Source organism: Armigeres subalbatus, chromosome 3 (assembly GCF_024139115.2).
Source record: "Armigeres subalbatus isolate Guangzhou_Male chromosome 3, GZ_Asu_2, whole genome shotgun sequence".
In the NCBI taxonomy this organism is placed as follows: domain Eukaryota; kingdom Metazoa; phylum Arthropoda; class Insecta; order Diptera; family Culicidae; genus Armigeres; species Armigeres subalbatus.
This window is the reverse complement of record NC_085141.1, coordinates 97,620,825-97,634,704: the sequence shown is the minus strand read 5'-3', so window position 1 is coordinate 97,634,704 and position 13,880 is coordinate 97,620,825. Positions and strand designations below refer to the sequence as shown.

The 13,880-nt window shown below is 39.4% G+C and overlaps 1 protein-coding gene across 1 annotated transcript; it reads left to right on the top strand.

Annotated features, from left to right (window-relative positions):
* The first annotated feature begins 6,696 nt into the window (after positions 1 to 6,696).
* Positions 6,697 to 8,566, top strand: LOC134227939 (uncharacterized). Its single transcript, XM_062709649.1, has 3 exons — positions 6,697 to 6,762; positions 6,964 to 7,731; positions 8,121 to 8,566. The coding sequence occupies exons 2-3, from the start codon at positions 6,972 to 6,974 to the stop codon at positions 8,564 to 8,566; spliced, it is 1,206 nt and encodes a 401-aa protein (XP_062565633.1). The 5' UTR covers positions 6,697 to 6,762; positions 6,964 to 6,971.
* The last annotated feature ends 5,314 nt before the right edge of the window (positions 8,567 to 13,880 follow it).

Sequence of the window (13,880 nt, the reverse complement as noted above, 5' to 3'; positions counted from 1 at the left end):
GTCGTAATGTTGAGCCCCAAACATATCTGACACGACAGCCCTTCGCCGAGACGATGGATTTGCACAGGCTCAATAAGCCGCTTGTAAAATCAATCATTCGAACGACATAAGAGTTAATACCACTCGGTTGCAACAGAATAATCTACGGTGAATACATTCCCCCAATTTCCAAATTCGTGGCGCTGCCGGAAATTCGGCGGGCACCACAGAAAGTATGGAAAGCAATCATCGATCGGCTACCGTCACCCAAAGCTCTTCCAAATTTTAAGCCGTAGACTAACACTAATTGCAAACGATTTTGTGGACAGTATCCGACGGGATTCATGTGCGTACACTTTACCACGGATCAGGTGTTAGCTGTACGCCAAATATTGCAGAAATGTCGCGAATACATCCTGCCCACACATCATTCATCGACTACAATCGATCGAGATTAGCTATGGCAGCTGATGCACGAACACGGATTTCCCTATACTGAAAATATATCAAGACAAAATTTTCAAAACGACTTATCTGCTTTTGTAAACAAAGATTCAAACGACGATTTGACGAATCTGATAGCACTCCCACGAAAACCAACACCATCAACAGGTAGCGGAAACCGTCATCTACCTATTGGTGGTGCTGGTTTGCGTGGGAGAGCAATCAGATTCGTCAAATCGTCGTTTGAATCTTTGTTTACAAAAGCAGATAAGTCGTTTTGAAAATTTTGTCTTGATATGTTCTTACTGTCAAATACTGCCGTTTCATGACATTTTGTAGCGGGTTATTGGGGGTCTAAGGTTAATCCCAGGAACAGATACCTACATTACAGTACAGAACAGAAGTAGAACCCACTCACCAATATCCTGGCCGTACCCAACGGGCTCCGAGTCCATGACCAAACAAGATAATATCACCACACCGGAAATCTACGTATGAACCCGCACGTAACAATCAGCAGTAATAGAAACGAGTCCAGTTAATAACAAATCTAAATATTTAGTAGATTGCACGGATCAAATCCATCCATATAACAAAAATGTAAACGTTGCCCTCATGAAAATTCACTCGTAGGTAAACACGGGTAAAAAAAAGTGAACATTGCCCTCATATGGTGTCAAATGACGTCATTATGCAATCGTTTTTGTGCAAGAACAAGTTGTCAGATCAGACCATCAGGCAGACAAGTTGACATACAAGGTGAGATTTCAAAAAGGGCCAAGCAGTCTTTCTTCGAAGTGCACACAACAATTAAAAACAAGTAACTTTTTAACTCGATGCAAAATTAATAAATGAAATTATTGTCGGCGTAGCACCAACTTAGAATTCGGAAGTCCGGACTTCCGAACCGAACTTTCTTCCGAAGTTTTATCTGTCAAACTAATGGATGCGTTGTTTAGCGCATCTTTAGGGGAATCCAGCGCACTACTTCCGAAGTTGGGAAAGATGCCTGTATCTGGAGAAAAATCCAACTTCGGTATAAAAAGCGGTATAAATTTATTCTGGATACACAATATTATCCTTTATCAGGATGAATTCCGAATATACTGTAGAAGAACTATCGTAGTTGGATTTCTCTTGCAATCCGTTGTTAAACCTGCAAAATTGCCGCATTGTAAATTTGCCACAAGTAATCGGTATGATTTCAAATTGGCCCTGATGGTAGCGTGAAAAGAAAATGGGGGCTGGGTGAAGCTTTTTTATTTCACCAGACAAAGCATATAGGACGTCAGTTTAAAAATGCTTATTGAAACGTTAAAACACATTTTAAGCGAAAATAGAGTTATTGTTTGGGTTAGAAACTTGATTGACTTTCAGGATTGGCAACACGAAAATTCAATTACATATTTTAATTTTAAAAACACATCTCGCTTAACTTTTCAAAAGGACCTAAGTAACATTTTTTTCATGAATTAATTTGAATAGCGCAATCAACAGAACAACATGAAAGCTATCGATTGCAGTATTCAAATTAATTCATGAAAAAAATGTTACTTAGGTCCTTTTGAAAAGTTAAGCGAGACATGTTTTTGCCTTCCTCATATACACTGAGGATAATCCGCACAGATTCATCGGTGAAAATCCATTAATTTTAACTTTCAGATTTATAGGTGCGCACTTAACCATCTACTATCCCAAGACGCACTTGAAACAAATTAGTGTAATGAATCGGAGTTAACTTTCTAAAATCAGTATGTCGAAAGGCATCTAAGGTTCGATGTCTCAAAATTAAGCACCTTCATCGAAAAAATATTTGGTAGGCGTAGCAGCGGACAGCCTCCTACATAACCGGTACCAAATAGTTTTTCATGAAATGTTTCTAATTTTGAGAAAACCCGCGTTAGATGTCTTTCGCCATACAAATTTCTGGCGGTTAACTCATGCTGGCTATTTTGCCCCTATACTGTAGCTCATGGATGTGACAGCGGCGGGTAAAAAATCAGCCACTGCCAATATTTCATTGCCGAATAAATGTAAAATGAGTCCTGTTATTCATGCAGATTAACATGATTTATCGTTCAGTTAACACAGATTGAAATCATAGATGTAGGCGACGATTTTAAAGGTGCCTAAACAGTTATCGGCGAGTTTTGTTATTTATCAAAGAAATAATCAATATATAACAACTGAAATGGTAATTTTCAACTTCTATTTTTGTTTTTCGATGAAGGTATAAACTACCACTGGGTTGATTCAGGTTAGCGTGCTCGATTGATAAATGAGTCGAATCAGAATAGAGTGCACAAGCACTCTTTTGCATAAGATTAATAATTACACTAATACTGACTCAATGATATAAAAACAAATGTATGGGCCAACATCAAAATCGGTTCAATTTTCAGTGGCTTCAATGTTCTGCCCATATTTTTCCTTTAAAATAGTTATTAAAAGTTTATAATAAATGAGAATATATGAAGTTATGATAGTGACTTATGTGTTAAGTGTGTTTCAAAAGGTAAGTGTTTTCAAAAAGTACTAAAACTATACAGTTTTCTGAACACCGGTGCAGCCTGCTTGCTTAACGATGGTCACAATGGCCGCTAAGAAATCGTTCCCGAGTGATTTTATCAACAATATTTGTCGAATTTATTGACTCACAACGTCCTCAATTGCTACAATTTAAATCGGTTCCTTTCTGCTTCACAATTATTTATCGACAGTGATCTTAACTTTAGCGAATTGTTGTGAAATTCAGCAAAAATAGTGATTCTTCTGTGCGAAGAGCCAACGTTATATCCTAGGCTAATATTACATCCGGTGACCCTATTTATTAGGAGATTTTAACACAAATCTCTTGAGCAATCACTCTACGAGAACCAAAAGATTGTGTGAAGTTCTTGAAACTCATGGTCTCTGTAGCATTGGTATTGAGCCAACTTTTTTCTATGGTAACGGTCAATCTCAGCTTGATCTGCTTTTGACCAAAGACCAATCAAGCATACTTCGTTTTACCCAAATTGAAGCAACCGTGTTTTCAAATCATGATATCATATTTGCGTCTATAGCTTTTCCAAAACAGTGTACTACTAACACTTATCAATATCGTAACTACAACAGAATAGACCTTAATCTATTGAACGCAGCATTTAACATGGTTAATTGGTCTAATTTCTATCAAATCACCGACAGCGACTTATTAGTTGACTTTTTTAATTCAGTGTTGGTAAATCTACACGATTCTTTTGTTCCTTTAAGAACTGCAAGCACAAAACGGAAATATAATCCGTGGTTTAATCATTCCATAGCCTTATCCATTATAGATCGTGATTTAGCTTTTAAGCAGTGGAAACTGACCAAGAATAATGATCATAAAGACCTATATAAAAGATTGCGAAATAGAGTTAACTATCTCATTCGAAATGCTAAGCTAAGCTACTATTCTGAATTTTTGAATCCACAGTTGTCTCCAAAAACCTTATGGAAAAGGCTTAAAAACACAGGCGTTAATAAACCTACAGAAAAATCTATCATAACTGCATCACCTAATAAAATAAACAAGTCATTTGCTGACAATTTTACGGTTTCTGATTCAAACAACGCCCTTCAGTTTTCCAAACTCTTTCTTGATCTCCTGAATATCTGATGCTAAGAATCATGGTGATTTACCTTCTGGTGTTACTGGATTTGGCGTAGTGTTATAGGTCAACAAGAAAACATACAGCGTTTTCTGTTTTGTTCATTTCCCCCCTCTGATTTTCTTCATTGATCTCTTGAAGGTGTCCACAAACCACTCTGCTTGCCCACTTGCCTATGAATAATACGATGCTGTGGTGATGTGCCCGTTTTCCAACCTATACCTTCTGAAATCTGCGCTAGCATACTGTAGATATAGTCGCTTACTAATTGTTGCCACCTTATTCAAGGACCACCCTACGTGGGAAAGCTTGTGCTTACTGTCTAGATGAAACTCAACCTATATATTTCTATTGAATTCATTTACTTTGTTCAATATAGTTCAGTACAGTTTGAAGTTTGTAAGAAACGCGCGTACCTTTTTACTCGACTCCGTTTTCCGAAATACCCTTCGTCCGTTAATCAATTCCGTGAATTTCTTTTGGGCTCCGCATTGACAATGAACATTGACAATTTCCGATCAAATATCAGTCAGTGAGTATTTATTTAGATTTCGTTAACTAATAAATTACTGTTAAGGTACACCGGGGCAAGTTGAAATGCGGGGTAAGTTGAAACGGACAGGGTTGGTTCGCTCTGAGGAGTATTCAAGAGAAGGTGTAAAAACTTCTCTTTTCTCGATCTGTTATTCGAGTGTATTGTGCAGAAATACACTTTATCTTTGTATGAAGGAGCGTGCGTAGTATCCACTCTTCGTCGCACAAGTCCACAAGTGTAAAGAGTACAGGAAAATGGTAATTTGCTGTTTACCAAAATGCATACATTTAGGCTATATTCTAAATCTTCCATGTAAATACGCTGTTGTGAGCGCTTAAACATAGGCCATTTTGTACACAATATCAAAACACACGCGACCGAAAATGTTCTCACTCTTTATCGATCATGTTTCTCTTGGCTTCAATCACACGTACGTGTGAACGCTCTCGAGTGTGAATCAATACACTTCTCTTTATTTGTAAATTCTCTACACATTTCAAGACGAAGTGTGAGAAATGACCAACCCTGGAAACGGAAGCTATAGTTTACACCGGAAATGGCCGAATGCTCTGGTTATTTTTTTTAAACATACGGATGGCAGCCCTTACTTTGCACCGTTCAATGTGGAAAAACGATCCATAAAAGAATGAAAAACGATCCATAAATAACATCTGAATGTTCCATAAAACGCTACCATAAATCCATAAAATATTTCGAGAGATTCCATAAAGAATATTTTTATGATCCATAAAACTTTGAAAAATGATCCATAAAAACTATAAATTGATCCATAAAATTTCAAATTTGCGCAATCTATCGAACGCAGCATTTAACATGGTTAATTGGTCTAATTTCTATCAAATCACCGACAGCGACTTATTAGTTGACTTTTTTAATTCAGTGTTGGTAAATCTACACGATTCTTTTGTTCCTTTAAGAACTGCAAGCACAAAACGGAAATATAATCCGTGGTTTAATCATTCCATAGCCTTATCCATTATAGATCGTGATTTAGCTTTTAAGCAGTGGAAACTGACCAAGAATAATGATCATAAAGACCTATATAAAAGATTGCGAAATAGAGTTAACTATCTCATTCGAAATGCTAAGCTAAGCTACTATTCTGAATTTTTGAATCCACAGTTGTCTCCAAAAACCTTATGGAAAAGGCTTAAAAACACAGGCGTTAATAAACCTACAGAAAAATCTATCATAACTGCATCACCTAATAAAATAAACAAGTCATTTGCTGACAATTTTACGGTTTCTGATTCAAACAACGCCCTTCAGTTTTCCAGATTCCATAAAGAATATTTTTATGATCCATAAAACTTTGAAAAATGATCCATAAAAACTATAAATTGATCCATAAAATTTCAAATTTGCGCAATTTTTATCCTGATGATGATCCATAATTTCAGCCATATGATCCATAATTTTGGTCATATGATCCATAATTTTGATAATGTGATCCATAATTCTTGGAAAGAAGGCCAATGAAACTAAATTAATTGATCCACACATTTTATAAAATCTATGGATCATTTATCAAAATTTATGGATCATATCATCAAAACTATGGATCATTTTAACAAAGTTATGGATCAAATGGCCAGAATTATGGATCATATGACTAAAATTATGGATCATATTACTGAAATTATGGATCATCATCACGATAAAAAAAATGCGCAAAATTGAAGTTTTATGGATCAAAATATAGTTTTTTATGGATCATTTGTCATATTTTCATGGGAAAATAGCAAGAATTGTATTGTTTTTCTTGACCATGTTAATGGGACATATTTCCCAATTAATTGCTAAATTTTAGCTTAGGTATGGATCGAAAAATTATTCTTTATGGAATCTCATTAACTATTTTATGGATTTATGGTAGCATTTTAAGGAACATTCAGATGTTATTTATGGATCGTTTTCCAGTTTTTTATGGATCCGTCTTTATCGTTTATATGCAAAAATATGTTTTACCCATACGGATCCTCTAAACGCACCTTTTGACTGTCATTCCCGGAAGATTTTAACTACTAAACCCACTTCCTGCCATTGTTTACTTTTAGTCCTTTGTAAAATTCAACCCACCTTTTAAGTTTGCCAATGAAATAAGTCTTTTATTATTGTTTGGAAGTGATTTTTCATCAAATTTTCACGGTAAGTCATCATTCAATGTTATATAAGCTTAATGCTTATGAAAAATCGATAGAAGAAATGGTTAATTCCTTAGATTTTATGCGTTTCAAATTGCTCCGAATTTTCATCCTATCGGGGCAAATAGAAAAGAGTAATGCGGGGCAAGTTGAAATAACGAATCAAAACGTCATTCTTGCAATTAAAAGTAATGTTTCAATCCAGAATTCAACATGGTTCGTAAATACATCCGTAAAACGTTGTCCACATATTCTAAGGAAGCACTGAATGACGCTGCAACTGCCGTGCGGGACCACCGAATGTCACTAGCAGAATCGGCTCGTTTCTACAACATACCCAAACCTACTTTGTTCCGGCACATCAAAGGGCTGAGCGGAATTAAAAGCAGCTCCAGAGGCAGATCTACTGCCATTCCCTTCGAAGTGGAAGCAAGGATGGCATCTTGTATCAAGACTATGGAGAAGTGGGGATACGGTCTTAGCAAAAAGGAAATAATTTTTGATATGGCTCAGTTTTTGAAGAAAAACTCTATCAAGACGCCTTTCAAGGACGACATTCCAGGTGACGACTACTTTCTGAATTTCAAACGACGGCACGGACTATCCCACAAAAAGCCACAGTCGGTCGAAGTTGCCAGGAAACGAGCTGCTGACCCGTTCGTGATCTCCGAATATTTTCAGCTACTCAAAGAGGTTACCCGTAACGTTCCTCCAGAGAGAATCTACAATATCGACGAAACAAGCTTTTGTTTGGATCCAAGTCGCATCAAAGTGGTCGGTGCCAAGGGAAGGGCTGCTCACAGGCTGACTGCAGGCCCCGGAAGGGAAAACTACACTGTTCTCATGGGAGGAAATGCGTTCGGAGACAAGCTTGGTCCACTTATCATCTTCCGAGGCAAAAATCTATGGGACAGCTGGATGGCTAAGGAAAAAGATGAATTCTCTGGCATGACGTATGCTGCTACTGAAAACGGTTGGATGGAGAGCAGTATTTTTTCCAATTATTTCCGACGAAGTTTTCTGACTGAGCTCGTCCAGTGGTATTGATTTATGATGGTCATTCCTCACATGTTTCGCTGGACATCATCGAGTTGGCTTTGAAAGAAAACGTTGTCATTTTGAAGCTTCCCCCGCACACCAGCCACCTTCTACAGCCAATGGATCTCTGTGTTTTCAAGCCGCTGAAACAGGAATACGACAACGCTGTTATCAGATGGCAGCGCAGAAACTACGGCGTGAAGATGTCGAAACAAGTGTTTTCGACCATAATTTCCCGAGTCTGGAAGGAACTTAGTCCGCAGATCATCAAAAGTGGATTCAGAAAAGCTGGGATTTATCCCTTTGATGAAGTTGTCGTTCCAGAGACCACATTTGAGCCAGCAGCTTTGCAAAGGTTCAAGGATTTCCAACAACGACCAGCATCGCCAACCATATCGGAACCAAATACTCCGGAGTTTCCTCCACCGCAAGTATTGAATGAATCAACATCCGGGGTCAGCAAACAACCGGAAATCGCAAACCAGAGCTCATTTTCTGAAAATTCGTTTGAAGCCATGCTGCTGGATCATGTTAAGCAAGATCCTGTTCTCGGAAAATCTAAAAGGCGTCGAGTGTGCACTGGAGCGGAGGTCATTACATCACCAGAAGTCGTAGACCGACTGATTAAGAATGAGGAAGAAAAAGCTAAGAAAAAGGACAGGAAGAAAAAACCAGCGACACAGAAGGACAAGGAGAAGAAACCGCAGGAAAACAAAGCAAGAAAGAAGTTTAACATGAAGAAACCACAGAAAGACAAAGTGAAGAAATGACCTGTTAAAAGTTGAGACAATTTGTAATATTTTTTTTTATCTTTTTTTTTTTTTTTCGTAAGTGGAATGAATATCTCTTTTTTATTTAACAGGTTGAAGTAAGTACTTAAATTGGTCGATGCTTCCCACTGTTTTTGCTTGCATTTTTATAACTATTGATACTTATGGGCACCTAAGGTGCCCACTGTTATAATGAATGATTATGAACTGAATAAATGGGTTCAACAGATTCGAAAAACCTTTCTGTACCATATAAGAAAAAACTCTTTATTTGCGGTATAAATTTATAAAAAGGACAACATTTCAGAAATTAAACTTGATCAAGTTTCATCCCTCTCTTTTCTTATCATGAATTCAACCTTAACTAACCTACACTGAAAATATGATGAAAAAGGTTCATGTTTGAACTACTATTTAGTTTTGAGATTCCTTATCTATTTTTCATCGTAATGAGCTAATGCTCTTAAAAAAATATCTACATTATTCTTCCCTACTAAGGATGGTTTATTAGGGTGAACTTATGACGAAGTTGTAACCAAATTATCAAGCGCACAATTGAATCGAATCAATTAATGAGCCATCCTGAAAAGTAATCTGAGTGGTCACGGGTAGGACTTGCAAATTCGCTTATTCGCTTGTTGAACAGTCACCTTAGAGGACGTACACTAATTACGTAAGCATTTAGGGGAGGAGGGGGGTCTGCCATTTCTTACGCTCCATATAAATAAAAAATATTTGTGTGGGAAAAATCTTACATGGGGAGAGGGGGGGGTCGAAAAACCCAGAAAAAATGCTTACGTAATTAGTGTACGGCCCCTTAGCAATCTCGTGTATCTTGAGTCTCACTGAGTACATGTATTTTGTATTCAGTACGGTAACATTAGCTTATATCTATATATAGCGCGGTGTTTCAACTTGCCCCGCTATGCGGGGTAAGTTGAAACGATGCATATGAAAAAATAATTTCTGAATACAAAATATTTTTCAAGAAGGTACGAGAGGAGCTGGCCAAGGGCCGAAAATCTCGTTAATAAAGATAAATAATAATAATTTTTCAAGAAGTTTGGCAAGGTTGCTTATTTTCTATGAGTAATCTTTGGCCCGAACTAGTAAATACCGTAAACTGATTCAAAATTTATCAAAAGTTGATTTTTTTACAGCGCTTCAAAATTTAACTTTGAAAAAATCGTTTCAACTTGCCCCGGTGTACCTTAAGTCATTCTATGTTTTGAATAGTCATGCGACTTTTGTCAATATTCAGCCTGAAGTTACCTCGTGAAGGTGATTATTTCTCGGGTACTTATTCAAAAGGACGTATGTGATTTTGTAAACAAAGTTTCTAACGTCGATTTGTCCAATACGATGGCACTCCCACGCAAACCGACACCACTAGCAGGTGGCCGAAGGCTTCCCCTTCCTGTCTGTGGTGATGGTTTGCGTGGAAGTGCTATCAGATTGGACAAATCGACGTTTGAATCTTTGTTTACAAAATCACATACGTCCTTTTGAATAAGTACCCAAGATTTTATGCGCTGATTCGTAGTAAATCGCGTCCTTGGAGATCATAAGTTCCCGTAATCGGTCGTATTTTAGCCACCTTGGCTTCATAGTGCTTTTGCCAGCCGGTATTACTTTGAGCAAAGGACAGTGTGAACCAAAAGAAAGGTGACTGATTTGGACAATTGTGGTGCATATTAGAAAAGATGGATAAGCTGGTACGTGAGCGTAAGTCGCTAGAACCGCGACTAAAAAGAATTGAAGATGTGGTGACAAAGCTTAAGCCAGAGGTCGAAGTCGATGAAATTGACATACAGAACTAGTTGACCCGGCAGACGTTGTCCTGCATAGTAGGCGTAAATGCGCGTTGTGAATTGCCCATATGAAATTTCCATACGAATCTTAATTTTGGTTTTTCACGATTTACTCAACCTAACTCGTGATTTTCTTATTAGGAAATATCTTATAAACCCGTCGGAAACGATAACGAACATATTTGCCGAAGGAATGAAGAAAATCCATTCAGCCGTTTTTGAGTTATGCGGATATGAACACAGACCATTTCATTTTTATATATATAGATGAGTTAGGGGGAAAGACGGCTTTGGCAGGTTTGTTCTATTATTGTGAGGGGGTTTTGTCGACCAAATTTTATGAAATTTGGCCACAATATTCTTTGATATGCAAAGAATGTTTAGGCCAAATTTGAGCATAGTCATAGTCAGTCATAAAAAACCCCCATGCCAATAATAGAACAAAACCTGCCAAAGCCGTCATTCCCCCTAGATGCTTTAAGTGAAGTGGGGTCCATCTATTGCATTGTTCACAAGTAGATAATGGATGCTAATGTCAAGGAAGATAAGTACGAAGAAACAGTGGTGCACCAAGCAATGTTCGAAGAAAAATACATTTCAGTGAAAAACCGTTTGCTGAAGATCATGAAAGTAGTTAAAAATCGTCGGAAGATGTTATAAAACAGCTCGCGGAACAACAAGCACAACTCATTCGTATGATGTCTACGAACATGGCTGCCGGCGGTACTTCTACTTCATCGTCCATTGCAAATCGCTCAGCAGCGTCGATACCACTCTCAGAGATCAGGCTTCCTCAAATGAAATGGACTATCTTGGATGGCAATCGTTCAGTGATCTTTTCGATAGTATGGTACATCAGAACGTATCGCTCAAAGACAGTCAAAAGTTGTACTTCCTTAAAACAAACTTGCATGGTGAGGCGGCCTCGTTAATCTCGCACCTTAAAATTGAAGATGCTAATTATTAAACGGCATTGGCAAAATTGAAATCGAGGTATAACAAGCCACGCTAAATTGCTAATAAGCCCCTAAATCGGTTTCTTGCCCAACACAGCCTAACGTTATCTTCAGCACAAGGTTTACGTACACTGCAGACGTTTCGGATGAAGTGATTCGGGCGCTCAAAGCCATGGGAAGGGAAGATCGAGATACTTGGCTTTTGTTCATCCTCCGCGAAAAGGTAGATCCAGAAACAAAACAATTGTGGTGCCAGAAAATTGCCGAAATGCCAGATGTTGATATAACACTTCAATGCTTCTTAAGCTTCATTGAATCGCGTAGTTTTGCTTTGCAATCAATGCAATATTCAAAAGCAAAAACAAGCATACCACTCAAACAATTTGCGAAACCTGCAACCAGAGGGGCAAGTACATATGTTGCCACTAATGTTCCGTTTTGCGAACTATGTGTGCTGTACCAATGTGGAACGTTTTTTGCACATGAAGCCTAATGATCGATTAGCTTATATTAATCGATTGCAACTGTATGAAAATTGTTTAAAGTCGCATACTGGGGAAAGCTGTACAGCAGGTATGTGCCGCAAATGTAACTCACCTCATCACACTTTGCTCCACTTTTCTACTTCATTTGCATCGAGCGAAATGCAAGCAAATCCAGTACAGACTTCCCAAACATTGATTTCTGCTATTGAAGAGCCATCCAGCATCGATGCAGCTAACGTCCTTCTTGCCACCGTCGCCATCAATGTTCTGGATCATCGGGGACGGCCTTATGCTTGCCGTGCCGTTCTTGACAGAGCATCTCAAGTGAACTTCATCAGCACTAGTTTTTGCAACAAATAAGGCCTCAAAACCGGGTATACCCCGTTAGGCATAAGTACGTTAGGCATAAAGACGTTAGGCATAAGCACGTTTGGCATAATGGACGTTAGGCATAACGGACATTAGGCATAATGGACGTTAGGCATAAAATGACCCAAAGAACAGCCCATGACATAAACAAGGCAGAATTATGCCAAACGTCCATTATGCTTAACGTACATTATGCCTAACGTCCGTTATGCCCATCGTCCATTATGCCTAACGTACTTATGCCTAACGTACTTATGCCTAACGCCGCGGACCACTCAAAACCAACGTTCCGACATGTATACCGTTGCGACAAGTTGCGACAAGTATACCGAAATTGTTATATCGTCACGTTTCACAAATTATCGTACTGCCGTGACCTGCCTGGTTCTAGAGAAAATTACCAATACACTTCCATGCAAACCAGCTCCTATCCACGAGTGGCCGATTCCAGAATCATTACACCTTGCCGATCCCCTATTCCATCTTCCCGGCAAAATTGACGTACTGTTAGGCACTGAATTATTTTTCCAACTGCTTGAGCCTGGTTCAGGGGCAGCATGGACTATGTCCAAGGGCTTGACGATCCCTCCCCAGGCCATCTGCGAGTTGTGGCGCCTGCCTAGGATGTGGTGGGGTTTGACAGTGGGCCCTGTTAGACCTCTATAAAAAGCTGCATGTATCCGCAAGTAGGCTCCGCCAAAGCGACCGTGTGCCGTTCAAAGCGCACAAGCCCAAGTCCTGGTGTTAGGTGGGATGCTAAACAGCCCTGACACGACGGCCCTCCGACGAGACAGGAGGTTTGCGCAGGCCCAAGAAGCCGCCTTTAAAAACAACCATTACGAACGACATAGAAGATAATACGACTCGATACAATCGGCAACGACTTAAGCGACGAATAAAGGATCACGATTGGAAGCTTGGAACATGGAACTGCAAGTCGCTAGGCTTCGCAGGTTGCGACAGGATAATCTACGATGAATTACATCCCCTCAACTTCGATGTCGTAGCGCTGCAGGAAATCTGCTGGACAGGACAGAAAGTGTGGAAAAGCGGGCATCGAGCGGCTACCTTCTACCAAAGCTGTGGCACCACCAACGAGCTGGGAACCGGCTTCATAGTGCTGGGAAAGATGCGCCAACGCGTGATTGGGTGGCAGCCAATCAACGCAAGGATGTGCAATCTCAGGATAAAAGGCCGTTTCTTCAACTATAACATCATCAACGTGCACTGTCCACACGAAGGGAAATCCGACGACGAGAAAGAAGCGTTCTATACGCAGTTGGAGCAGACATACGATGGATGCCCACTCCGAGACGTCAAAATCGTCATCGGTGACATGAACGCTCAGGTAGGAAGGGAGGAAATGTATAGACCGGTCATCGGACCGGATAGTCTGCATACCGTATCGAACGACAACGGCCAACGATGCATAAACTTTGCAGCCTCCCGCGGAATGGTAGTCCGAAGCACTTTCTTCCCCCGCAAGAATATCCACAAGGCCACATGGAAATCACCTAATCAAGTAACGGAAAACCAAATCGACCACGTTCTAATCGACGGTAAATTCTTCGCCGACATCACGAACGTACGCACTTACCGCAGTGCGAATATTGAATCCGATCACTACCTCGTTGCAGTATGTCTGCGCTCAAAACTCTCGACGGTGATCAACACGCGTCGGAGTCGTCCGCCG

Excerpts from the sequence above, each read along its gene's own strand:
- LOC134227939 (XM_062709649.1), top strand. The coding sequence starts at position 6,972 with ATGGTTCGTAAATACATCCGTAAAACGTTGTCCACATATTCTAAGGAA. Across the intron at positions 7,732-8,120 it reads GTATGCTGCTACTGAAAACG|AGACCACATTTGAGCCAGCA; the intron begins GTTGGATGGAGA and ends TTGTCGTTCCAG.